At 38.4% G+C, this 27,999-nt stretch overlaps 3 protein-coding genes across 3 annotated transcripts in view; 1 reads left to right on the forward strand and 2 right to left on the reverse strand.

Moving 5' to 3' along the window:
- Window positions 1-4,617, forward strand: part of LOC136267697 (integrator complex subunit 11-like) — a 30,005-nt gene extending 25,388 nt beyond the window's left edge. Inside the window, exons 18-22 of the mRNA XM_066062846.1 lie at window positions 3,469-3,545; window positions 3,783-3,928; window positions 4,091-4,166; window positions 4,389-4,436; window positions 4,490-4,617. Of these exons, the coding sequence (XP_065918918.1) occupies window positions 3,469-3,545; window positions 3,783-3,928; window positions 4,091-4,166; window positions 4,389-4,436; window positions 4,490-4,552 (410 nt within the window). The 3' untranslated portion in view covers window positions 4,553-4,617. The remainder of the gene's footprint in view (window positions 1-3,468; window positions 3,546-3,782; window positions 3,929-4,090; window positions 4,167-4,388; window positions 4,437-4,489) is intronic.
- On the reverse strand, window positions 118-3,095 carry LOC136265547 (class II receptor tyrosine kinase-like). Its single transcript, XM_066060421.1, has 3 exons — window positions 2,954-3,095; window positions 2,118-2,714; window positions 118-1,948 (listed from the first exon to the last, which is right to left on the reverse strand). The coding sequence occupies exons 1-3, from the start codon at window positions 3,036-3,038 to the stop codon at window positions 231-233; spliced, it is 2,400 nt and encodes a 799-aa protein (XP_065916493.1). The 5' UTR covers window positions 3,039-3,095; the 3' UTR covers window positions 118-230.
- On the reverse strand, window positions 4,530-27,978 carry LOC136265543 (leucine-rich repeat serine/threonine-protein kinase 1-like). The gene is made up of 20 exons (XM_066060417.1): window positions 27,530-27,978; window positions 21,892-21,923; window positions 21,019-21,178; window positions 20,912-20,965; window positions 20,752-20,860; window positions 18,512-20,704; window positions 18,166-18,361; window positions 17,992-18,114; window positions 17,576-17,816; window positions 17,365-17,527; window positions 17,237-17,307; window positions 17,065-17,181; window positions 15,776-17,016; window positions 14,961-15,080; window positions 13,690-13,986; window positions 8,665-8,943; window positions 7,992-8,132; window positions 7,495-7,941; window positions 5,588-6,182; window positions 4,530-5,113 (listed from the first exon to the last, which is right to left on the reverse strand). The coding sequence occupies exons 1-20, from the start codon at window positions 27,858-27,860 to the stop codon at window positions 4,641-4,643; spliced, it is 7,383 nt and encodes a 2,460-aa protein (XP_065916489.1). The 5' UTR covers window positions 27,861-27,978; the 3' UTR covers window positions 4,530-4,640.
- Window positions 27,979-27,999: the final 21 nt, after the last annotated feature.

Genomic DNA, 27,999 nt, shown 5'->3' on the forward strand with positions numbered 1-27,999 from the left:
ACCAACCTGTCTACATCTCCCTCTCCTTGCTGAGAGTTACGACAATAGCCTGTACTGTTTTAGTATAATATTAATAATGAAGTATAATAATAACATATATCTGTATATAATAAGTTATACATATACCATTAAACTAAGTTGCTACATGTGTATTACGTACGTATGTACATAGAGTATTGAGTTCGATGTGTTAAGAATTTTGCAATATTATAGACAAGGTTGATAATAAATTAAAGTCTTGTGTAGATGTGGTATAGGGAAGAGTAGAGGTCAGTGAAGGTGCTGCGTTTATGTGGGTCATGATCCCAACAAGATCTCATCACAGAGTAGACAGCATCTGAACAGTGTTCAGTTTGTTCTAGAATTGTTCTGGTTTCTGCCTTCATTGCATCTCTGATGACTGCCCTATCTGTCCACCCCTGGTAGGGTCGCTTCTTGCATAACGTGAATATCTCCCACATGGTTACACCATAAGACCATACATCTGATTTTACAGAGAACTTTCCTTTAAAGCTCTCGTATGGTAGCCATCTTATTGGTAGCACTTGGTGACCTCTAACCTTGAAATAGTAGGAGCTATACAGGTTTTGACTCATTCCAAAATCTGCAACTTTGACAGAAAAATCTTTACCCACTAAGATGTTTCTGGTTGCCAAGTCACGGTGGATGAACTTACGTCCAGAAAGATATTCCATTCCACTGGCAATTTGTAAGTTAACATAGACCAATATTTTTTGAGTGACGATACTTTTACCTTCTGTGTCCATTTCATATCTTGGTGCGTACACATGTTTCTTTAAGAACTGATTGAGGTCTCCATTTTTCATGTACTCCATCATTATGAATGGTGTTCCTTTGTTGCATATTCCCACCAGACGAACCACATTCTTGTGGTTCAAACGTGACATAAATTTGATCTCTTTCTCAAAAGCTTTTTTGTTTTGTTCAGACGGATCTTTTTTGAGTGTCTTCACAGCAACTAGGATTGGTGTGCGTATGTTAGCATAGTCCCTAGTGTACCCCAAGTCTTCTTCGTTAAGATGTAACACTTCTGCCAACACTACTGCTCCAAATTGCCCACTACCCAGAGCTTCTAATGGCTTGACGTTATCCCAGGTTACAGTCAGTGGTGGATTAGACCTCTCCAGTGGTTCAGGATCTGCGTACACTGAGTGATATGGTGCTACTTCATTGTAATCATGATTGAGATGACTGCTCTGTTCCATACTGCTGGTCCAAGTGTCAGTCTCGAGAGCTGGCTCACTGTAGTAACCTTCAGGATCAAATGATGGTTGTAGACCATCGTAACTGGTACGGTCCGGACTGCTGTAGATGTCAAGTTCTATTTCTTCTGCAAATAAGTTCACTTGTGTTCCAACATAGTCGTATTCAGGAGGAGGTGGAGGATTTGTCACATAACAATATTCAGCTGTAACAACTTTATCAGTTATGGATGGTTGAATGGCAAAGTTTTGGCCACCCTTTGCTGACCGCTTCTTGTTGAAATGTACTGGTGTCTGTTGTCTATTATTGAAGCCATCTTTGTTAATACCATCTGTTTGATTTGATGATGAGCTCTCAACAATGAATGGGACTTCCATGGGTAATGGGGTTGAGGATTTCTCTTGCTTCTTGTGCCTTCTTGCCAGGCACACGATGAGGATTACAAAGAATATGATAATGGAAATTATTGCTAAGAAGGAGACAGTAAGTCCAATGATTAGTTTATTCCTGTATTTGTTTTCATCACTGCTAGTTTCAGCAGCAGTAGCGTTAATGCTGTTGTTCCCTTCAACTTGCATAGTAGGATCTGGTGTAGCAGCTGTAATAGTAGTAGTAGTAGTAGTAGTGATTGTTGTACCAACTATCCAGGTGGTGGTGGTGGTGGTGGTAGGATAGTTCACAATGGCCGGAGGTGTTGGAGTTGGTATAACAGTAGTGGTTGGCTCTAAATGAAAACATTGTAGAAAATGATGTCATGAAAACACTATACTAGCTGCTACAATTACATGGTAGTTAATTTTGTGATTAAGAACTCCTTTATGTGACAGTGTATCTATTTAACATCAAAGACTCAAGTGAGTTTGTGTGGCCTAACATCCAATAGTGTTACATACCTGGTGGTGGTGGCTGTTGTCTTCCACTCACTTGCACTTCACTTAAGAATATCCACTGTATCATGTCATCATCACTATCAAGCCCACGTTCATGCTCAAAGGTAACATTTAAGAATAAGACTGATGTAGGAGGTGTTGCTAATGGTATGTCATATACTACCACTCCATTGTTAAGTCCAGGTCTGTTTGGTAATGTAACATCATTGCATGGTGTGTTGGTTGGTGAACTGGAGACACACATACTGACAAATGGTACCCGTACATCCAGGCTTCCTTCCCGGTAGAAATATAATGTAACACCTGTTAACTCTTCCAGTGGTGGATCAAATGACATTGCAACAAATGGGTTGGGGATGGTTCCAGCTTGCCATGTGTAGTGTATGAGTAGGTCCTGAGCTTCTGGATCCTCACGGATATCAGTCCCAATAGTACCATCAAACAAAGCTGATGGTTGTGTACATCTTAACAACACTGAATTATCACCAGCACTTCGCTTTTTGCCATCACTTGGTATAAGACTACACTGGCCATCTTGTAGACAGGGAAGATCATCATCATACTGATTAGATTGGTAGAGCTGGTAAGAATTTGGTTGCACTACAGACAGACAAAAATGATGTCGCAGTTTACTCACTATTATTTAACTACACATCTTAAGGACTCACAACAAGCCTAACAGCCTGTTTAGCAGGGAGTCATAAACATCCATTGAATGTAGAAAAAAATCCCAGACCAGGACAACTTACAGTTCCTAACTAGCCACACAGCTTGGGACCTGGAATTCCCTCTGCATTCAACAGCACCCTACATTATACAATACTTTAAACTTGACTTACCACCAGTAGTGGGTATAGTAGTTTGGGACCATGACCCACTGATCATCAGAGTGGTCAACACAATAAATAAACAACAATTCATCATCAACTATCTACCAGTAATTTGTCCTCCTTTAGTACTAATGGTGTGATGGCCATGATACCTAACATTTATATCAGATGCTGACTGGCTTATGTTGCCCATACACAGTGGCTATTAAGTTACTTAGTTAATCTACTACTCAATTGATAGATCATGTAATGGAGGACAATTGTACTTGAAGTGATTCTTCCCAGAAACAACAACCAAATAAGAAAGTGACAATTAAATACCTCACTCCTTGTGTAGCTATGAGTGTCACACAACTTGCTCAGTAGTTTCCAGGAATATTTTTAGTTATGTTTTAATGGCATAAGGTGTTCTCAGTAAGAGGAAAAGTTTAGACATTTATCACAAGTTTTGTTGTGTGTGTTGAAAACTAAACTATAAATCATAAGTTTTGTTGTTTATGGTTTTCATTTGTCTTTTTGTGAAGATTTCTTGCCGGCCAAGAAGGCCCTCCTCAAGCCCAGTCAGTACCCGATAGAGGGAGTGTTGGTGATGAAAGACGAGGTCAGTGAACACAACACAAACTTCACACCCGTGGTCACTATATATTCCTTTTATAAATGAACCAATACGGTATGATGTCATAAGCCCCATACAACAGTAGAGTTGTAATACAACACTATTGTTGATATTAATAGAGATGATATGGTTCATGTGTTTACTGCTCCACATGGTAGCCACTACTTGTATACCATTAACAGTGTAACTACAAATGACTCGCATATACCTCTACTTGTACAGGCAGTTGAGTTGATAGACAGATCTGAGGCAGAGTCACAGTTAGGGTTAATGCCACATGAAGTGAAGTTTAGTTGTATTATCAATCCTGATGTGAGGTCTACCGAGCCTCATCAACTACCTGATAAACTACACAATGTAGTGGAGAAGTAAGGCAGTCAAGTTATGTGGTCACTATTATGAAGACCTATATACCATGTATGGGCATTAACACTTAAGCCTTGTATGGTTTAGTATACTTATAAGGAGTGTAGGGTGTGTGTGTGTTTTAGAACTATCTCTCCTTATCATGTGTGTTCTCACATGTATAGGTTACTGCCCGATCACAATATAGTGAGATTGTCAGAGTATTGTATAGGGATCGACTACTCTTCTGTTGTCGTTGAGGTAATTGAAAACCTTGTCGTAAGAGGTTGGTCACAAGTCATCATTTATCTCGTGAATTCAATGTTGACATCTGATTTTCCTAGTTATTGTGACCCTGTGTGTGTGTGTGTGTGTGTGGTTGCATGACAGTATGTTGTAATGACATGTGACCAACTTCCCTGAAAACTTGTGTAAATAATACATTAAATATAACAAGTAACTCATGTTAGATCTTGTGTATAGATTCCTGAACCAAACATGACTAAGATAAAAGTTAGCTGGGACTTTAAAGTGAGCAATGACATTTTTAATGCTGTTGTGATGATAATGTTTTGTGATTGCAGCATAACCAACTGGGGGAGAGTGTGTACTCGAAACTGCAAATGAATATTTCAAGACTTTTATGATACTGTATAAATATCATAAATAATTATGAATAAAAATAAATAAACAAGTGCATATTAATTCCTAAGGTTCTGTTGTACTGCAACTACATCAAACATAGTCATCGGTCCATGTCAATAAGTGCAGATCTTGGGTAGCGTCAGTCACATTACCAAACCAGTTAGCTAGCCCATCTCCAACACTTACAAACAGCGGCTGCCGGCTTTGACTACTGCTAAAAGATGTTTGTGGTTTAATTGCTTCATGTTTTGTAACAACAGACGTTCCTCTCTTTTTTGTTAAACTACTTTCCTTTTCTTCCCTTTGTAGAGACTTAGCAGGTAAACTGACCTTATAAGACTTCGTTGAAGACATAGCCATCTTCTCCATGGGTAGCTCAGCACATATACAAGGTTTGACTTGCAGTGGTAGTTCTAAGAGAACACTGACTTTGTTAGCATGTAAGGAGAACTGTGAAACCACTTGTCCATTTTTAGCATCAAGTATCACCACAGTGCCCATTGTGGTCCCAACATATATTTGACCACTGTACCCAAGTAGACATGAGATGTAGCAGTTGTCCCCTGTGTTAAGTAACATGGTATAGCGTAACATTAAATTGTGTGCAGTGTTGTCCAACAACCACAAATACTGTGTGCAAGAATTAAATTATTCAAACAATTATTTAAATGACACTTCACTGGATGCACCAGTAAATATTGTGATCTGATTAATATTGTTAGCATATAACAAATTTTTGGTTTGGAGTTTACCAGTGTCCATACAGAGACAGCCAGTACATGTACCAAGTATGCAGAAAAAGATTACAGAACAGTAGTAAATGATGTGGTTTGTCTTGTGTACCTAAGAACAGTGTTTGGGAAAGTTACTTTTACACCCTATTGGATAGGATACCTAAAATAACTAAGCCCTAAACAATTGGAATCAAAAAAGTTGCTTGTATTGAGTCAGGAGTATATAAATCACACTAGCATTTTGCAGTACTTATGTTATACTACTGTAGCGTATATGATTCACATGATACTAAAACTACTAACCTTTCTTGGGCAATCTAACAGAGTACAATGGAGTTCTAGTTGTAGCACTAAAGCACATCAGCTTACAGCTTTGTTTAAATGACACCCAGATCAGGATTTGCTCGTCAAATACATTTTCACTCACGCTAGTACTAATAATGTGATCACAAACAAGATTGTCACTAGTGGCAGTCTGTATCAGTGTACAGGTATGGTATCCTGGTTTGAACCACTTTAATACAACTACTTTGTTATTCCCCTGAGTAGCCCACACTTCTTCTTTGTCATGAAGAGCAACTTTGCACCAACTAACTAACAGATTACACCCATCTAGTTTTTGCTTGTCCAACACACGAATACTCCCAGAAGGATCAATTTCATCATTTAGGTACCAAATTTCAGCATTGCTCCACATCACCATTACAACTCTCCACTGTGTAACATGAAGCAAGTCTAGCACATGTTGGTCAGAGTTCACTAGCAGGACACAGGCTACTGTCTGCATTAATGGAGCATGGACAATAAACAATTTGTGTTCAAGAGTAGTAATCCACATGTAATTGTTAACACCAAGCATGGCCGTCACTCTGGGTGTGTTTAGTGTGGCATGAAAATGCTATGGAAACAACATCATGATATACAAATGCAACACATAATTTATAAAGGATTTATATTACAAGTGACAAAAGAAATAAAACTTTTGTGGATTGTTTTGTAAGACAGCTTTCAGAGGCTGGAACCCAGAAAAATATTCAATATAATTGTTAGGGCTGAAATAAATACTTGGATAATTGTAAAGGATTTCTGTATTTCAGATAGTAAAGTTGGTGCTTATGTAACTTCTTAAGGTTAAGAAGTGACACCCTTTAATACAGCGTGTGTGTGTCAGTACAGTGGACACATTTAAATGTTATCTCAATACATCAATCAAATCATTTTAAGAACAAATACAAGTAATATCCTAACTGTGAACTATATCAACCTTGGTGGTTGGTTTCGCTAGTAATTTTATTTGTACTACCTTATCATAAAAACATTTTGCAGAGGGTGGGCAGAGCCAAACTAGTGTCACAGTAAGCTTTGTTGCCTGCACATGACAACACACTAGCTGTCTTTTCTCTACCCTGCATGAGATCCCGGACACTGTAATAGCAACTAACTAAGGACACAATAGAAAAACACTCCATAATAAGGACAAAAATTTTGGTCCCAACAGGTCTGGTTAATACATTTAGCTTGGAAAGAGGAAAACCAGAAAATGTATGTAGCTCTGGTCAATCTAGTGTACAATATTTTCAATGGTGGGGTCAATAAATATCTGGTAGAGGGAAGGAACAATAACCTTCTCAAATTAGCAAGTCAGTCAACACGTGGATATTTATTTGAATGCTCTATTAGAGTATCTTGATCTTATAAGAGGGGCAATGTCCCCTCTGTGAAATCAAAAGGAGCTTCCTGAAACCATTAAAAGCTCCTACCTATGACCCTGGTGAAGCCATTGAAAACTTCCCTCCCCATGCAGGTTCATAAAAATAATGAATAGTTTTTAATTTATTTATTAAGGCTTTACAGCACAAGTGCTGAAGGTCTGTAGGACGCCTGATCCTACAGCCTGCTTGAAGTTGTTACAGAGTGGATGAGTATAGCAAAGTATGTGTATGCTGAGCCCTCAAACACAATAATGTAACAACACAAGTTCTATGAAATTTGGCCCATTTGTAGTACTGCTTGACCCACTAAAATTGTTTCATCAAAATGTCTGGAAAATGTCTCCTTTATTGTCACTACTAGTAGACTGAAATGCTATGCTTTTTTCTCAGGGCTCAGCTCAACTTGTACATACTAGGGGAGTTACTCCTTAAGTATTGCATGGGTCAATCACACAGGTCAGTAAACAGGCAATGTTCATATTGACTATACAGACATACCCTGTATCCTAGTTCCCCACTTCTGTATGTTATAATAGAGAGTTGAGAGGTATCCTCAACATCAGTCTCCTGAGTAATCCACACTTGGTTGTGTTGGTCAGCTTTCTTCTTATGTAGCAAGGAAGAGGAAGTGAAGCTACCAACTCTGAGAGGACTAAACAGTTTTTCTTCAGTACTGGGCAACAAGTTTTCATCCGTAGTAGGCAACAGTGCTGAATTGCTGGCAGTATCTGGATCACCAGAGCTCAAGTGAATGTGATAACGATCCACCAAACATTGAGACACAGCAGATAGCCGGCCGGGTTTGAGTCGGAAGACAGTACGTAATACAGGAAACTCTGGCAACATAGTCCATTCATTAATTTGTGCCATAGTTGGACGTTTGTGTGAATTGTGATCCCAACACTGAATCATCACTTTCTGCATTAGATAAGGCGTCCACTTTCCCTGTTTGTAAAGAGCCAAATACAAAAGTGAAAATAAATTGTTGTGCTTACTTTTCCAGAAATGGCTGGTCTTTCATTCCGACTCACAACGTCATTGCATTTTATATTAGAGTCAATGTCAAGGAGCAGCTCATAAGGTTTGTACAGTGTTAACAATTGGTAGATGGTCATTGCAAAAGCAAATACATCAATCTGTACAAATATACCACATGGTTATCATCTGTACAATGTAGAGAGACACAATACATGCAATAGAAGGTGTCCATTTAACATCATTTTTCACTGAGCCTCACAGACTAAAATTATTTCCATGACCATGTGAGAACCAATGAACTAGGGTAGCAAGACGAAAGCTGTGCCGCCATCGCGTATTTGTTGTGTATTTATAGCGTAGCAATATTGTTGTGTAGCTGAAAGAGACAGGGCCATAAATTCCAGCGGCTAGTTGGTTTATATAGGTGAGTTAACCCAGTACCCTTTATCCCTGCTCTTGAATTGGCTATTGTAGTCTTTCTTCAATTGCACATAATTTTGTAAGGTTTCATTTTCTTGCATGGGAATCATTGATTTTGCCTCAAACACATGGCAGTGACCATTTCTAGCTAATGAAGTAAACAGACACCCTCTAATATCATATAAACATTGTCAGCTGTGAAACAAAACTGGTAGTGTATAGAAAGGTAACACAGTAACATCTACTCTACATCAAAATGCATGTTAGTACCTTTTCAGCTTGCAAGTCAAACATAAGACAACTGTTCAACACCTCAGGGGCAATGTATCCTGATGTTCCAGCAACTGATCGGTGTCTAATAATCTGGTCACTACTGCTGTAGGACCTACTGATGCCATAGTCAGTGATCTTCAGTCTGACACATGGAGGAGTATGTTGCTTGTGAAGTAATGAATTTGGTGATGGATACTCCCAGACCAACACATTGTCTGCCTTCAAATCCAAGTAAGCTATCTGCTTATTGTGTAGGAAACTCATTCCAGAGGCAATCTAAAACATGTACAGCAATACAACTTGATCAATTAGAACACTCATGCATACAAATGTGACCCAGTCTGGGAAAACCGGGCTTATTTAAAAGTATCGAGAAATGTCGGTTTTAAGTATTTAGTGTGTTGTAGCTCGCCAATGGTTGAAGCTATGTGTACCAAATTTTCACAAATTCCTTACCTTCCACAGCATCCACTGTACAAGTAGCCAACAACTAAGTTTCCCGCCATTTTAGATAGCTTTAAAACCGAGGTTGGCTGTATCAGGAAAGCTGCAAAATGGGTGGGCCTGGAAGGCGGGCAAGATGGTGTTCAAAACTTGAAAAGGAAGGCGTAGACATGAATTAGGCCAAGTTTTGGGCCATTGAGGTCTTAAAATTGGCTAAAATGAAAGGAAATTCACAGCAGAGGTACTTATTCAACACCACAGAGCTGTATAGCCACATACAGTCATCCCCAGGCTGACCAGAACTCCATTAAGGCCCCACACCACACGTACAGATCGCCACTGGGCTTGGGAAAAGCAGCCAGCAAAACCAGACCACTCAAGTCTAGCTGATTTTGAATTTGGAATTAGTTGATAGTTTATTGATGTAGCAGTGTGTCCTGGGTGAAAAATCAGATCTGCTGACATGGGTGATAAGACTGGTTTTCTCAGACTGGGTCACATACATGTTTAGCAATATTCTCATCCAATCAATATAGTTTTATGATCAAGACACATGGTAGCATGCTGTACAGCCAAGAAAGCCTAGCTGTATGCCACACCATGTATATATTGACAAGAAAGAAAATGGTATTTTCATGCTTGCATAGCTCCATGGTCAAGCGGCACCAAATTCACCTGAATTGTTGTTATTAAAATTTTTACCATTAACCTACCATCACAGCCATTTCTTGGCCGCCACCTTGGATTTCACATCTTTTTTCATCATAGCCTTTTCAAGGGCCGCACTCCTTTTTTTACAGCTTGGCTGTTTTTGATTAGATTTCACTTCTTTTTGTATTTGTATACCCCAAAGCCGGCCTATGGCCAGCTTTGGGGCTTTTTAACCTATATATTTTTCTTTACCACAGGAAAAAGATGAAGCAGATTTTATAAATACTTTAACTCATTCTGATTTTATCAGTAAACGTACAAATTATATATATAATGCATATATCAAGAGTTCATTATATTATGAACTCTTGCATATATTTATTACATGTCAATTAATCCCCACAGGATAATTTACAGCTGATCTCTCTACTGGGTGACTTGAAATGTAGCTGAACTCTCTACAGGGTGATCTGCTTGTACGTAGATGAACTCTTTACAGGATTCTCTCTACAGGGTGACTTGACTCTAGCTGAACTCTCTGCAGGGTTATCTGTTTGTAGTTGAATTCTCTACAGGGTGATTTGTTTGCAGCTGAACTCTCTACAAGGTAACTAACTTCTCCTAGCTAATCTGTCTACAGGGTGACTTGTTTCTAGCTGGTCTCTCTACAGGGAGGTTTGTGTGTATTCTCTACAGGGTGATTTGTTTGCAGCTGAACTCTCTACATGGTGGTTGCTTTGTAGCTTAACTCTCTAAAAGGTGACTTCTTATAGCTGAACTCTCTACAGGGTGATCTGCTTGTACGTAGATGAACTCTTTACAGGATTCTCTCTACAGGGTGACTTGACTCTAGCTGATCTCTCTACAGGGTGATCTGTTCATAGCTGAACTTTCTACAGGGTGATTTGTTTGCAGCTGAACTCTCTGCATGGTAGTTTCTTTGTAGCTGAACTCTCTACAATGTGACTTCTTCTAGCTGAACTCTCTACAGGGTGACTTGTTTCTAGCTGAACTCTCTACAGGTGATTTGTTTGCAGCTGAACTCTCTACAAGGTAACTTCTTCAAGCTGATATTTTTACAGGACATATTTGTTTGTAGCTGAGTTCTCTACAGGGTGATTTGTTTGCAGCTGAACTCTCTACATGGTAGTTTCATTGTAGCTTAACTCTCTACAATGTGACTTCTTCTAGCTGAACTCTCTACAGAGTGATTGATTTTTTTTTGTAGCTGAACTCTCTACAAGGTGATCTTTTCATAGCTGAACTCTCTACAGGATGATTTGTTTGCAGCTGAACTCTCTACATGATGATTTCTTTGTAGCTGAACTCTCTACAGGGTGATTTGTTTGTAGCTGAACTCCCTACAAGGTAACTTCTTCTAGCTAATCTTTCTACAGGCGATTTGTTTGTAGCTGAGTTCTCTACATGGTAGTTTCTTTGTAGCTGAACTCTCTACAATGTGACTTCTTCTAGCTGAACTCTCTACAGAGTGATTGATTTTTTTACAGCTGAACTCTCTACATGGTAGTTTCTTTGTAGCTGAACTCTCTACAATGTGACTTCTTCTAGCTGAACTCTCTACAGGGTGACTTGTTTCTAGCTGAACTCTCTACAGATGATTTGTTTGCAGCTGAACTCTCTACATGGTGGTTTCTTTGTAGTTGAACTCTCTACAAGGTGACTTCTTCTAGCTGAACTCTCTACAGAGTGATTGATTTCTTTGTAACTGAACCCTCTACAGGGTGATTTGTTTGCAGCTGATCTTTCTACAGGGTGATTTGTTTGTAGCTGAACTCTCTACAAGGTGACTTCTTCTAGCTGAACTCTCTACAGAGTGATTGATTTCTTTGTAACTGAACCCTCTACAGGGTGATTTGTTTGTAGCTGAACTCTCTACAGGGTGATCTGTTTGTAGCTGAACTCCCTACAAGGTAACTTCTTCTAGCTGATCTTTCTACAGAGTATATTTGTTTGTAGCTGAGTTCTCTACAGGGTGATTTGTTTGCAGCTGAACTCTCTACATGGTAGTTTCTTTGTAGCTGAACTCTCTACAATGTGACTTCTTCTAGCTGATCTCTCTACAAGATGACTTGTTTCTAACTGAACTCTCTACAGTGCGGTCTGTTCATAGCGGAACTTTCTACTGGGTGATTTGTTTGCAGCTGAACTCTTTGCATGCTTGTTTCTTTGTAACTGAACTCTCTACAAGGTAACTTCTTCTAGCTGATCTCTCTACAGGGCAATTTGTTTGAGCTGAACTCTCTACATGATGGTTTCTTTGTAGCTGAACTCTCTATTAGGTACCTTCTCCTGGCTGATCTGACTACAGGGTGACTTGTTTGTAGCTGAATTCCCTACAGAATAACTTGCAATGTAATATAATTGAGTAAATTATAAATGCAGCTGAATACTTTATTAGGGTGACTGTTCTATTAGAGTATCTCGATCTCGCTTTTGTTACACGTAGTTGTCTTTCGAATCATAACTCAGTGGTTTGTAATCCGATTCTTCTGTACTACTGCAAGGACTTTCTATGATGATTATTCCAGCTACATACTGATTTTCAGCTCGTTGCTCTAAGCGGTTTGCCTGGTAGACACGAAAACTAATAGTTTTTTTATTCATAAAAATCGATCGCGTAATTTTGACACAGGTCGGGTTTTGTGTCATATCTTCATGGTCCTTATCCCGATTCCTTTCAAACCACAAAAAGGCACTCCTACGATGGTTGCTCCATCTACATATCAATTTTCAACTGATTCCTCAAAGGAGTTTACCCTGTAGGCGTGACAGACCTTCGACCTTATTTTATGCAAATAATCGGTCATAACTCCGTGAATGTTCATCGGATTCCTACCAAAGTTGGTACAGAGATTGGCCTTAATGAGCCCTTTAAGTGTGCCAATTTTCAGCCTGATCAGAGCACGCATTCGTGTTTTATGGTGGATTTTGCGAAGTGTGCGAAATGAAGAAGTAGAAGAAAAAAAACGAAGAAATTAAAACGAAATTTTGTTCGCTCGTATCTCGGAAATGGCTGGAGCGATTTTCTTCAAATTTGGTGTGTAGACTCCCCTAGCTGGCCGGCATGTCTGTAGCAAATTTGGTTCCAATCGGATAAGGGATCACAGAGCTACATAGGTGTGAAAATTGCGTTTTCTTTCTTCCTGTTAATATACTCACGGGTGGCACGCCAGCTTCTTGGGCCGCACGACACACTACCGTGTGTCTTGATTTATACTGATATATTATGCTTCAGCTGAATTTCTAAAGGCCTAAATAGTAAGATCTACCAGTGTAACATTGCTGGAGAGTAAACATGACACATCACATGGCTTAAATCCTGTAAGTGTATAACTATTATTTAGTCCCCCTATATACATAAACTTAAAATTTAGGTCAGTCTATTGATGGGGTTGTAATATCCATAATTTCACCTGACTGGTTCCTTGCAATATATGTTTGCCAGTGTAAAAAAAGTACAAGTTGGATAGTGGCAACACTTGAGTCTTTACACAGCACTTAAATATCCTAATAGAACAGTCATGAACAATTTGGATACTCTAACATAGTCAGAAAATTGTAGTCTTACGTGGCCAGATCCTACTCTCCGCATGGTGCTTATCAATGGAAGGTTGTAAGCGCCTGCGAGAGGGTCTGGTATTCTTTGAATATCAAACACCCCAAACTTTTTCAGGGTGATAATGAAACACCTGGTTAACTTTCATCATGTCATGTCACATTGCTAGCCACTTTAATCTTCAGTTGATAAGCGCCATGTGAAGCGCCATGTGGAGAGTATGGTCTTGGCCACGCAAGACTACAGAAAATGCATCCCAAGTTAATAATAGGCAAATAATTGGTACATGTAATCAGGTCAGTTCCTAATTAGTATAACAATTAACAGTCATTAACATTTAATGTACATACCTGATTTATGGAATTACGTAAAACAGATGGCACAACTAAAGCGTCGGCAGCTCTGTACTCCTTAAGAACAGTAGACAATGATCCCATCGGAGCCAGTTCCATTAACATCATGAGGGGATTAGTGAACATGCCACACAATTGGGTTAAATTTTTGTGGTTCAGTTTGGTTGAAATGGCAACTTCTTTCCTGACTTGCTGGTAGCTACTAAGTGATATGACCTGATTCTTGACATAGTAGTCAATCTGTTCTGTTGGTATTACACCTTCACAAATTATCTTGACAGCCACTGGTTGTCTCTACAAGAGTATTCATGATACTCAACATGTGTACATGTAACCAGTGTTGGGCATAATACGTTATGTAATATTATTACTTAATGCAGTAACAAAGCTACATTTTTTATGCTAGTAATATCAAACGGATACTAGTTACTTTACATAAATAATGTGTTACTAAAGTCTCGTTACTGTAATATTATTACCTAACGAAGTGCCTTTATACATTGTGTAATATGTCATAAAACATATTACTGGTTACTTTTAAACTGAAGTAATATATAACTGTAATGTGTTTCATTACAGTGGTAGTAATGAATATAACTTTTTAAAAGTACTGGCCCAACACTGCATGTAACACTACATTATACCAATCAGTATGCACGGTTAGTCTAGTAGTTACATCACGATAAAACACTGCACTAAAATTAATGGCTTTCATAATACACTGATGTAAGTCACTTGTAAAGTATAAACCAAAAGGAGTTGTGCTGAGCCATAGGGACATAGAAACAAAAGTGTAAGTGAGGTTGGTATGGTACAGTGTAACTGGTTGGTATGGTACAGTGTAACTGGTTGGTATGGTACAGTGTAACTGGTTGGTATGGTACAGTGTAACTGGTTGGTATGGTACAGTGTAACTGGTTGATTCTATTTACAGTGTGCTAGACATGACTTAGAGAAATTTGGGGGCATGATGACTGTGTTTTGTTTGAAAATGTGTTTATTTGAGTATATGACTGCTCTATTAGAGTATAAAAGTGGAGGCGTTAATCTCCCTCTAAAATATAAGTGGACGGGCACTAGCCTCTCTTCCCCTGTGGGTTAAGCCACAGTAAGTAGCACTCATGAATGTTGAGAGTAGCCAAGTGGAAAATGTTAGGTACTTAAAAACCTTACAAATGCCTACAGTAGCCATCTTATAATATCCATACGTATTACCTTGTAGTAGTTATTTACCAGTAGTATACAGAATACAGTAATATTATACTCACTGGGTTATGTAGTTCTCCCTTCAAAACCAGTGCAGTACCTCCTCTTCCCAGAACCACATCTTTATCAATAGTCAGTGGTATGTTAGAGCCACAAATGATGTGTTTCAAATCTCTAAACATCTGTATACAATAGAATTCACCAATGAAGAAGATGACACATGCAAGTTACTGTGTTTACAATTTGTTTTGTGCACATATCCAGTGTTAAAACTGGTTTTTCTGGTTGAAAGTTTTTGGATGTAATGTTAAAACCTTCACACACATGCACGACACACAAGCAAAGCCTACAGCAGTCACGTGAAACACAACTATTTCCGCCCACCGAACCAGCACTGGGATGCCTTTGCACCACTCAGGCGTTTGAGCTTTGTGCAGGCAAATCCTCCTGGGGCAGGGCTAGTAACCTGCAGGAGGACTGTCCAGGTCACACGGGGAGAGGTCGCGGAACCCCAAGTGCCACGATGACCCCCACACTGCTAAGCGAGACAAGGACAGTTGGGCATATGCTCCCCCAGGTATACCCATTGATTTTACAGCTGGGTGGGTTGCTTCCCCAGATGACACCAGGCCACCAGGTCCCCATTAAACAGCTGGGTAGACTGTAGCAATGTGAGTAAAGTTTCTTGCTCAAGGAAGCAACAACACCAAATTGGCATAACCAGGCATCGAACCTGGAGCTTTTCAATTACCAGGCTGACTTGGCTATGCTGCCTCATACACACACACGCATGCACACACGGACGCACACACACACACACACACACACATCCACACGCAAACTAAACTACTCAGACAACATATCAACATGCACTCACTATGTCCGGAGCAAGGAGCTGAATAAGAATGTGTTGGTGGTAAGGACATCGAACTGGCTTTGAATAATAAAGAGATTTGAGCAGATCTTCAAAAGCAAAGCAAAACATTTCCTCTCCACTCACTGGCACACTACGACACTTGGTAAAGTCTCTATTGAAACTGTGAGCCTGGTGTGCTAAACATTCTGAACACATCACATAGGAGTGAATGTCTTCAGTTGGTGTTTTGCTAAGAATACCAGAGTACCATTCCTCCCCAACATCTATCACATGTTGTTCAATCAGTACTAACAGTTCTGTACACAGTCCCACAATTTCGTTGTTGGATAACAAAGTGGTATGGCTATGATGGTGAATCATGTTGATGCCTGAAACATGAATTGCAAGTTCAATCCTGAACTTTTCTGTAAAGATCTTTTGGTTGTTGAAGGTAGATTCCAGTGGCATATTGATAACCTGTTTTAATTCGAGCATCGTCATACCTTCGTGGACAAAAGCCAGTCCCGTCTTCCATAAATTCCACAAAGAATAGCCATCCACATCAGTACGGCTTAGAGAATGATGGTTGCCTGCTTTTCTGTGCTTCAATGTGATCTGAAACAATGTTGTAAATACAGCATTAATTTCAAGGTCAGATGCTATCCTGGAAAGAACCCTTGGCCAAAATCCTTCAGGTATAAAGTGTGCCAGCCAAATACGTGACAACACAGGATGATACATCAGATTAATATTAACAAAATCTGGCTGTGAGTGTGTTATGGACTCATTTTGTGCAAAAGACGTTCTTGGGCTATTTACAGATTTAATACTACCAAACTGAGGAAACTGATCTTGAGAAGATACCCAGTCTTTCTTTAATTCCAGGTAATCATCATCATATGTACTGGAGGTTCTAGTTTTGTTTTTGCGTTGATCACTATCTAACTTTTTATTCAACCAAGTATTAATATCATTAACGTAGGTTCTTTTATCATCATTGCTCCCACTGTCTTCAACTACAACAGAATCTGTCAGGGCATCTTGACTTGGATTATACGTGTTGAAGGCTTTCTTAGAAAAGTTCACAAAAATGGGATCTGGATGTGGGACACTGTCAGCTAACAAGGTAGGAATAAGCAGCCATTCTTTATCAACTTTTAAAGCCAATTCAAGTTTGGACAACAGCAGCAGTAGCACAGGTAAGATATCATCTGCTACTGGAACATTACAGCTACGCAGCAGAAAGTCTGTATCTACAATTCCTATAGGGACAACATTAACAGTGAAGTCTGTGTACAGTTGAACATTACCGTTAGTAATGTTCATGTCGGCCATCTGTACCATGTCATCAAGCACTTCATAAATCCACAGAGGGTCAAGAAGATAAAAGGAGCATAGCAGAGGATCAGCAAAGTGAAGGACAACATCTTTGTGCAGATAAAAGACATAATCAAAGGTATCCGGGTATACTCGACAACATACTTTCATTGTGAAGAAACTGCACAGCTTCATTAAGCTCCTCTGCATCTTCCATTAGGCATAGAAAACATTGACTAAAATTATTGTGAAAAACTAATGTGAAAAACTATCCCTACAATTTATAAACTCACAAAAATTCTTCGGCTTTTAGAATTGGAGGCTTTTCATTCTCTTTCATTTCAATTATTTTTCTTTTAATAGCATCTTGTAACTTCAGGTATGACTCTGGTACCATTAGTTGAAGCAGCTGATCAGCACTATCGACTTTATCTCCCTCACCAGGCTTATAATGCACTACATGTTACAACTATATAATATTGAACTGTACCACTAAATTCTTACTTTTTCCATTAACAACATAAAGACAAGTAGATACTTCATAAATCTGTTTCCTCAAAATGTTCATGTGACTTGGAGTCACAACAGCTGTACTGTTTACACAGCAGATACCAACGATAGTTGGGTAGCTCCGCTTGTCAGAAAATAAGGACATCACACGGCTGCTGAGGTTATTAGCTCTTGTGGATGTAATCTGATCAAGATGGGTACCAACCAAAATCACAGGTGCCCCAGGAGCATACGACTAGAGGATACACAAATAGTTGTTACACAGCAGAACAAAGCAAAGCATCTGGTAGTTATGCTATCGCTGCCAAGTAAACCACCACTGCACCACTCAGCATCAAACCTGGAACCTTGTGGTTACCAGGTTGGTGCTCTAACCACTTGGCTGAGATCTGCTTATCATCCTAACCAACCTTAACATTCCTGAGCCACATGTCTAACCCTTCCACACCACTGTCACCATCTGCCAGGCTAAACACCACAAGATAAATTGCTTGTTTACTATAAAACCAGTGGGGGATGCCATGGTAAGCCTTCTACAGTACAAAACAACATTTAACTACATTCTAATGTAACGTGTGGTGTACCTTTCCAGTGAAATCCAGTGTGATGAACTTGATTGTGGTGTCAGGATGACTCCAAACATTCATGTCAACCAATTTGCAATGTGACACTGCCTTTTTAAATGTGGGTCCACGTTTTGTTAATCTCTTTATAAGAGTGGTCTTTCCTTTATTAGCTGAGCCCACTACCACCAGCTTAATGGTATTATACCTCACTGATCTATAACAAACACATGATGATAAACACATGATGATAAACACATGATGATAAACACATGATGATAAACACATGATGATAAACACATGATGATAAACACATGATGATAAACACATGATGATAAACACACTACAGTCACAATTCATGACATACTTTTTCAATCTGGATTTCATGTATGAGAACATTTTAACTAACGGACATTTCTGGTACTCTACCGGCGGGTCTCTCAGATTAGGCAGATGGTTGAGGTCTAACAAAAACAAAGTTTTATTGAGCTGAGAAAGCTTCATAGATAGAGAATTCAGATACGTATTATTAGCCAAATGCAATGACTGAAGATTACTCAGCATTTCAATATTAGGGGCAAATTCACCACTGAGATAGTTACTAGACAAGTCCAACACTTGCAAATTGGGGTACAGCAATAGTTGAGTTTCTTCATAGAATATTGCTAAATTGGTAAGCCTGTTCCTGGCCAAGTTTAACGTGGTCAAAGCCTCTAAGCTCACATGGTTTCTATGGTAACACAGCACTCCACTTAAACCACACTCATCAACTTCGCTACCCAAGTAGCCAAATTCTCGTAAGGAACAGTGTTTAGCACTTAAACACTTTAGATGCGGCGGCAATAATCTAATATCAATAGCATCAATTTGGTTGTTGGATATATCAAGTTCTTGCAAGTGCGTCACAAAACAAGCCAACGCCGCAGGAAAAGATTTCAACTGATTGTCAGATAGCTTCAGTTTTAATAAAGATGTTCTTTTGCTCACACTAACAGCATAGAGAGACTTCATTCTTGCTACTGCAATGCTTTCATCAACACCTGAATCTGACCCGGACACTTTCCTTGTCTGGGAAGTAAATGATTCACCTCGCTTGATACCATCACTTGTTTGTGGGAACTTAATTTCTAAAATACAATTTGAAGATGCATTGAGATTAACGATGGACTTGCTGTTCCAAATTTCCTCTGGAAGAGAAGTTAGCTCATTGTCAACAACTGTGACGTCTTTAATGAGGGTAAAAAAGATTGGGATCTTTGATAGCTTGTTGTGTGAAAAGTCAATAACTTCCAAACTTGTCGTGAGCACTGTATTAGGAATACTGCCAATACAATTGTGCTGGGCAAACAAATGCTTCAAATTAGGCAACCTCCATAGTGCTGAAGGAACGCTCTGTAAATTGTTGTGACTAATATCAAGAAATTTCAAGTTGGGACAATTCCAACTGTCATCATTCGCATCAAACTCAATTGGCAATTCTCTCAGCTTGTTATTAGAAATATTTAACATCTTTAGCTCTGACAATTGAAATATTTCTAACGGGAGCATGCAGAGTTGATTGTTCTGTAAATGAATTTTTGTGAACTGGGAAATGTGCCTCAGTACAAAGTTGGACATAGGAAAGGACGATAAGTTCATTGAGTTGACCACAAAGTCTTCTTCTGAAGATCCAAGTCGTTGTTGCTGTAGCAATATTTTAACTACAATATTAGGATGTTTGGTAAATTGAGCAAACCGTACAGCTAAGCCATCATCATCAGAAGCACCCACTTGCAACAAAGTCTCAACAGTTTGCTCATCACCCAAAGCAGCTGCAAGAGCCAAGGGAGACATCCTCATCTCATTAAATGGGGTAGTAAAGGGTGATGTCGAGTTCAATGGTGCTAGGATAAATTCACCATTTTTACTTTCATGTATGGTAACTTGATGAGTATCTTGAACTGACACTCTCTTCAACACTTGTCTCAAGGCCAAACTGGAGGGGCTAGCTAAAACATGCTTTGCTTGTGGAAATGAATCAAGCAGTTTACATAACAAGCCATGGTTGGATTGAGTGATAGCTGCATGAACAGCAGAAATCCCTGAAGGTAAAGTTCCACTTGTTAACGAAAACAATGAAGGAGCACACTGGTACAGCAAGTTTAACAACGGATGTGTCATCAAAGAAACGTGTGATGAACTTTCACACCTCACAGCAATGTAAAGTGGTGACCGGCCAAATACATCTAGAAAGGGAGTATTGGAAAAGTTATCAATCTTTTGCTCTCTCTGATTAATGTAAAGGATAACAATTCCAGTAAAGAGAACAGCAAGAATACCATCAGAGGCACCAAACGCACAAGCCGTATGCACAGGATACCAGTTCCTGTGTGGAAGGTTGTCCTTTACAAGTAACAGTTGAGGATATCGTCTAACAAGCTCAAGGACAATATCGTAATTGTTGCCTTCACAGGCAGCATGTAACGGTGTCTCATTAGTGACAGGACTAATAAGGTTAACTGGAGGCCTCATCATACTTAACAGAAACATGGCCATCTCTTTTTGTCCTCGTTTGCAAGCCCTGTAATTGAACAGATTAAATAAATGTATTTTTAATTGATAAATTACCTGATCAATGATGCTAAATAGATGTGGCTAGTATTGGCTATCTTTAACTGACTACACAGCTTACTGACTGTCTTTACGTCACAACCTTGATTGAGACTTTCATGGAGACCTGTCAGTGATACTATCTACCTACCATACAGATATGTTGACATTTCCTTACTTTTTATAATGCCAAATGATTCTCTGTAACCATGTTCCAATCTGTATAGCGTCACTATTGAGATGTGCTATATATTACATTGTACATCCACAGAAGTACACACCTACCCAAGTGTTCATCTATCACCTTTTCACAATGCATATCACCTTTCACGTAGTCCCATGGAGTTTTCTGATGGACGTCAAGTTGGTGAAGATCTCCACCTTGATTTAGTAACACTTGTAGACTTTGGCTGTCTCTGTTTAAGGCAGCGTGATGAACTGCAGTCTGTAGGAAAAGAAACCAGTACACAGACAGCTTATCTTGTCACTACTACAAATGTACAATTCATTTCACACACTTTGTCAGGTTTTTACATGCAAATTAATTAGCTGAGACGTTTGGCTAATTGAGCTACTTTATTTTAGATTACACTCCATCTGCCATCCTACATCACCACTATCCGGAAACGTGTTGTGCACCACTTATTATAATTACATAATCAGCTTACACAAAGTACTATCTACATTTTCACTGAGCCCTAGCAAAACTCTATAATGTACTTGAATTGAAGTATATACTGAAATTGGCATATGTAACTAAATCAAGCGGTACACAACAACACAAATCCTGTGTTGTTTGTAACATTAATAGTATTCACATTAGCAAGAATATATCCTAGAAAATTTCAACAAAAAACTGCTTAGAAAGATGATCTTATAATATTATATACCAACCCATACAAAAGGTTAAGGAAGCCAGATAATTATTTTTAAGCATCACCAACAAGTTGGATGCAGTACATAAATATTATCAGCAGTACTCCTACACTGTGAGCACTGATAAATGTTTAAATCATGAATTATGAAATATGGAGGATACAATCTCAGAAATAAGCTTTTGACATATGCCTGTGGCACTATCAAATAACTTGTTTTAAAAACTGCAGTAAGATAATTTTACAATCCCTTCCACTTGTGTTCACTCATACATGCACTTACTTGGTAGTTGCTGTCTGGTACATTCGGAGAACCTACAAAGTAACAAAAATTATATAAATAATAATCAATTACAACTACACATCTTCTAACCAATACACATACTTCATATGCACAGCACTGAAATTTCAAATACGTATCTTCTATTCACAAAATTCGTGTTTAAATAATTTGTATAAAAATATACTATACCACCAGCTGATTTTTAAATGACAAACAGCATCAAAGAATTCATGAACTCCCACTATAAGAGTCATTGTACATAACTACTTCTGATCAGGCACGCGTAGCTTGTAAACTATTTATCACTTCTAGAAAATGTTTTTGAGATTGATAGTTTTGGTGATGGATAAAGTCCCAACCAACTGAATTTTGCACCTGTAAATTAGTTCTTATTGCAAGCTGCAATTTTGCAGGTTTCTTGGAAACCCTTTGTTGTTGGCAACATTCACAACATCAGCTCTCACAATATGGACTCTTGTTTACACCATAAATTTATTAATACAGGATACGAAAAATTTCAAAGCTATCTGATAGCCCACATTAATCAATACCTGTTTGTGGCTTCCTTGAATACATTTATTGGCAGCATAACTAAAGCTTTCTAAAGTGATAAATGTAGCAATTTTGTGTAAGTAAAAGTACCTGTGGTGAGCCACAAATACATGCATGTCTTTCTCTTGGATTCACTACTGCACTTGTGCATCTCAAATAGCAGGCACCTATTGCTATCAACATGGTAGGCCCTATCAGAGCAAAAACAACATACTAGATTTAAACTGATGGCAGCTTAACAAAATCTCCGCAGCCCTATGGATCAAAGCATTGTTGTGGATCAGAAATGGTACTCCTGGTATTTGAGGATAGGAGGCCAAACTATGGGTCATTCAGGTATCAAAACTGGGTAAAACGAAAGGATATTTACAGCACAGATCTTCAATCAACACCATGGAGCTGTACAGCCACATGTAGCCATCCCCAGTTTGGCCAGAGCTCCACTAAGGCACCAGACCACTTATACGGCTTGCCATTGGGCTTGGAAACAGCAGCCAGCAAAAGCAGATCACTCTAGTCTAGATTGTGAAATCTGATAGTTCATTCATGTATGTAGCTTTGTGTTCTTGGTGAAAAATCAAATCTGCTGTCATGGGCGATAAGGCTGGTTTCCCAGATCCAGTCACATATGGTGACAAACGTAGTTGCATATTGTGTTTCAATTGAACTGTATATACTTCAATTTTCACACCTAAATTATCACTATTTTACTAACACACTGGCACTTTGTGACCACCAAGAAATAAATTCCTGGGGTAAATCCAATGTTGAACTTGTATGAACATAATATTAATATGAACACTGAGTCCATTTAAAGACAAACAACCGGGGTTGAGGTAAGTTAAGTAGTGGTTACCTCATTGCATGTCATTTTTAATAGGCCATTCAAAAATAGTTCGTTTAGTCGATCTGAATCAAGTATTTGAATGCAGATTCGATATTCTATAGCCATATACTCAGAATGCTAAAGCAACAGATTTTAAAACTTTATGAAATGTGTTGCCATTTTCTTATAAAATGATGACACTTATAAGAGTTGTACCAACAGATAAGCACAAATGTACATAGCAATTTCTTATTGTATGGACACCTATGGAAACATAATTTTAAGTATTTGTAAGCTCAATGCATACATTTAGAATATTCGAATATTCGTTCCATAAAATTATTTGTTTTGTTAGCATTTAGAATATAAAAACAACCTCTTGCCCTCCACTCCACCACTGGAGCTCGCCTGATACAGTCAACCATGGTTAATGGTAAACTTAGCTGTTGGCTACTTGTACGGTGGATGTTCTGGAAGATAAGGAATCGGTGTAAAACGTCTGAAAACATAGCTTCAACCATTGGCGAGCTACAATACACTAAATACTTTAAATCGTATTTCTTGATACTTTAAAAACAGTTTAGGTTATATATACGTTTGTGTATGTGACAGACACCTGTGTACCCCCAGCTTTAGAGCTAGTTGATCACTACCATACTGCTTGAAAAATGGCCCACTCTCAATATCTAGACAAGTTAGGGAGGATCTAGGACAACATGCAAACAATCAAAGCCATCCACAGGGTTAACTTTTAAAAATTATATATAATTTGCATAACCTGTAGGCCTAAATTTTGAAATACTAGTTAGCAGGTTTACTAATACAATACAACACGTCTTTTCAAGTTTTTTGATATTAGTGGATTGGCAATTATCCGTGAAATTTTAATTTGAAGATTGACATTGTTTGAATTAGTGTTGCACCAATCATCGGCCAATTTTTAAAAAAATTGGCTTTTGCTGATTTATCAGAATCAGTCAAGAAATTGAGCTAATATTATTTTATTATTCGCATGTGTAAAAATGCATGCACATTCTAGAAGTTTCTCATGCTACTTATCATGTATTTGCAGCCATAACTCCTAATTGAATTATTCTACAGAATTGGGATTCAGCTTAAAATGTTCACCATGAATTGTCAATCCACCAAGGTGTAGTTGTAGCCCTGTAGGCACTTGTGCATAAAAGCGTGAAGGCATTTTAAATGAAGAAATACCAACAATCTTGTTTATGCCTGCCGCATCATAAACAAACACAAGTGATATGCATACCATTCAGCTACAGGATAGATTAAAATTCTCCATGAACAGATGAATAAGATGGTGGATAAGTTTAATTGATTTGAGACTTGGTTCAGCATATCATAAATCAAGAAAATTTTGCCATCAAAAAATTCTTGTTGCTGGCTGTATCGATGAAAATTAAAACGACAGATTATTTTAATTATACGAATTATTGCACATACAAATATTAATGTTAGGTATTCCGCCAAAATTTTTTTTTACCGATTATGCTAGTGACGAAAATGTTGCATCAAAATTTTAATAGACAAAAATTTTTTACACCAAAATTTTCCTGACTTGGTATTCACCTTTTTTAAAAAATTTCGTTTTCTTTCGAAGTGCTGAGACAGTCACATCACACGTGTTGTAACTACAATCAAAAGTTGATGCATCGGATAAATTTCTTATTGGTACAACACTAGTTTGAACACATGTGAAGAAGAGATCATTTCACCCTGTAATCCGCAAGAAGTTTTCCCTCAAAAAATCCTGCCATACAGTATACACATAGTGTTGTTCTCATTGTGAAGATGACAAGTAAAAATATTAACGTGTCTAAGGAATTAACAAATTGATTGTCTTCAAATATTAAAGTGTCACAACATGTGTATTATTGTAAACAGGAAATGACTGGTAGTAATGGATTTACAAGGGATAAAAATTTTAGAATTACTGGAGAAATTTAAAGATGAATTGAAATACATCTCTGAATGGCGCAAATTTTAAGTGTTTATGCATACAACAGTTCTAGTAGTTCCTGTCCATTTGACATTACAGTAAATATTTTCCGTATAGTCACAGGTAATCTTCATGAATGCACGAGGCAAGAGTGAGTTACAAGCTGAAGAATGCTGGCAAAAATAAGTATATTTGTTGATGTTATTCGTTGCTTACTAATACTGCTTCACAGCTGGAAGAAACATGGCCATTATATTCCAGTGGCTCGTTGGCTTCTAGAGTTAATCCAGTACCTTTTTCCCCATTCTTGAATCAGTTATAAGCAACATAGTGATCTTCCCCATTCTTTCTTCGATTATGCACAATATGAGAAGTTTCACATTCTCACATGGTGCCATTGATTTTGCCTCAAACATGGCATCTAGTAACCGTTACAAACTTAAATGTTTATTAAAGCCTTTAACTGCAAGGTCTGACAGCAACTTGTGCTGCAGCCCTTCAGTTACCTAACCTATAAAAGAATTGGAGGCTTTAAAAGGTTACGGTATAGTCATGGGCAATCATTCAAAATTTTGAATGCCTATCGGTACTTTTTGAGAAGCCATAAAACCAGTCTAGTAGCGTGAAAAGTTTTAAATGAAGGTGAAGCCCTTCATATTTAATGTTTTTATGTAGCTACAGTGTAGTTTGAGGCAGGTGGAACACTACAATTTGTTGTTGCACATTGCTCAGTTCCAGCTGTCATTACCATGTTTTTCCGCCGCCAAATACAGCAAAAGCTGTAGGCTGTATTGGCATTTCTGGGGCATAGTGATACTGTATATTAAATTTATTAGGTCCTGTGGAAGCGTTTTTGGCGTGTTTCTTCCCAGTGACTCAGATACAAGACTTCAAAGAGCTAGTTCACTCGAAAAAACTACTAAAAGTTCAATAAAACGTCTATACTACCAGTTAGTCTCACGCAGCCAGACCACTATTTCTCCCCATGGCGCTTATCGATTAGAGATTATAAGCGCCTGCTCGAAATAGGGTCTGGTACACTTCCAATAGGCCAGCTGTGACAACACCCGGTAGGAATGTGAGGTGTCGATTACACTGCTCGAAAAGGCATTAACTAGCACACATAAGAATTCGTCATTGCATGCTGGTTCTTTTTTATTTAAACTTTAAGGGTGCATTATCAACACCTATAAATTCTAATCGAGGTGCTGTAACAACTGGCCTATTGGAAGTGTACCAGACCCTATTTCGAGCAGGTGCTTATAATCTTTAATCGATAAGCGCCGTGGAGAGAAATAGTGGTCTGGCTGCGCGAGACTAACTACCAGTAACTTAAAAAATCGCTTCCACAAGACCTAGATATTTTAGTTGTTTAGTCACTTGTGTTGAAATTATAAGGATTCAGTAATCTGTTAGTCTGGTTTTTGGCGCATTTTTATATATAACATCACTCAATTGTAGACCACACACCCAAAAACAGTCATTGTTCTGTAGTAAAACAAACAAGCACAATTAGTTGTATTGTTAACACAACACAGTTGTTGAAATTATTAAATCCCTGCTTGGTTAAAGCAGGTTTTGTAATTTGTCATTTTAAACTATTCTGTAACCTTAAATCAAGAGTTCATAATATAAAGAGGGAGGGAGAGTGTCCAACACTGTATTACCTGGTCAAAACACACTGCATTCAAAGATTGCATCATATCCTGAATATTTCAGTACACTTCAGTATAATTCCATACAAATTCATCACCTGGCTTCACTTACTGAAGAGCATTGATAGGTGTTGATTTGATTTATCAAAGGGGAGCACTCTTAGTGCTTTGCTTTAATAGAATTAACACCCTTTCAGTAGTGATTTAATCAGTTTTGGTGCTGATAGTCATTGCACAATCTTTGAACACAGTGTGTTTGGATCAGGTTATACAGTGTTGGATACTCTCCCTCCCTCTCTATATTATGAACTCTTGCTTAAATGGATACTTGATAATAGCAATTTTGTGATCTATAGAACTGTGCATAACTGACCTGCTTTATAATTGCTCTTTACACAGGTTGGGCAGGATTTCCTTCTTCTGCGTACATGCCCACACCCTCTGGTATATTGGTGACATGGAGTTTACATTTATATAATCAAATTACCGGTAATATTTACAGCTGATCAAGTTTGTAATATAGCCATACCATAACCACCCTATTAGGAATGTTATATAACATTAGAAAAGTGGCCTGATCAAACAAAAGATTTAAGGCTGTCCCAAATATGGTGTCACATATTAACACACAAAGACCACACTCACCTCCCATGGTTAACAGTACATTTAGCAGAGCATTTTGTCTGTTCAGTGTCACTAAATGAATAATGGTCTTTCCTTCGTAGGCTGGAAATGGCATATTGATTATCCACTCGAAGTCTTCGTTGTCACAAAACCGGGAAAAGAACTGGGCAACACGGTCGAAGTGTATCAGGCCTACTCCTTGTCTTGAATACAATTCCTGTGCAAACATCACCCATTCTCGTTCGCGGTCAACGCCGTCCGGCCATCGCACTTGATGGGGTAACTGTGTTTGCCTGTGTCGAGCTGAAACTACCCCGAGTTGCTGGAGAAACTGGTCCAGAACTCCCTGCATGATCTGGTCGATCAGTACAAACAACAAGACAGAACACGAGATTGTTTATCTATACGTTATCCACATTAGATCGCTTTTTTTCCAGTAACCAATTTAATTTAATGGACATCCGGTAAGATATGCACAACAATCGTGAAGC

The sequence above is a fragment of the Dysidea avara genome, chromosome 9, assembly GCF_963678975.1.
Source record: "Dysidea avara chromosome 9, odDysAvar1.4, whole genome shotgun sequence".
NCBI lineage: Eukaryota > Metazoa > Porifera > Demospongiae > Dictyoceratida > Dysideidae > Dysidea > Dysidea avara.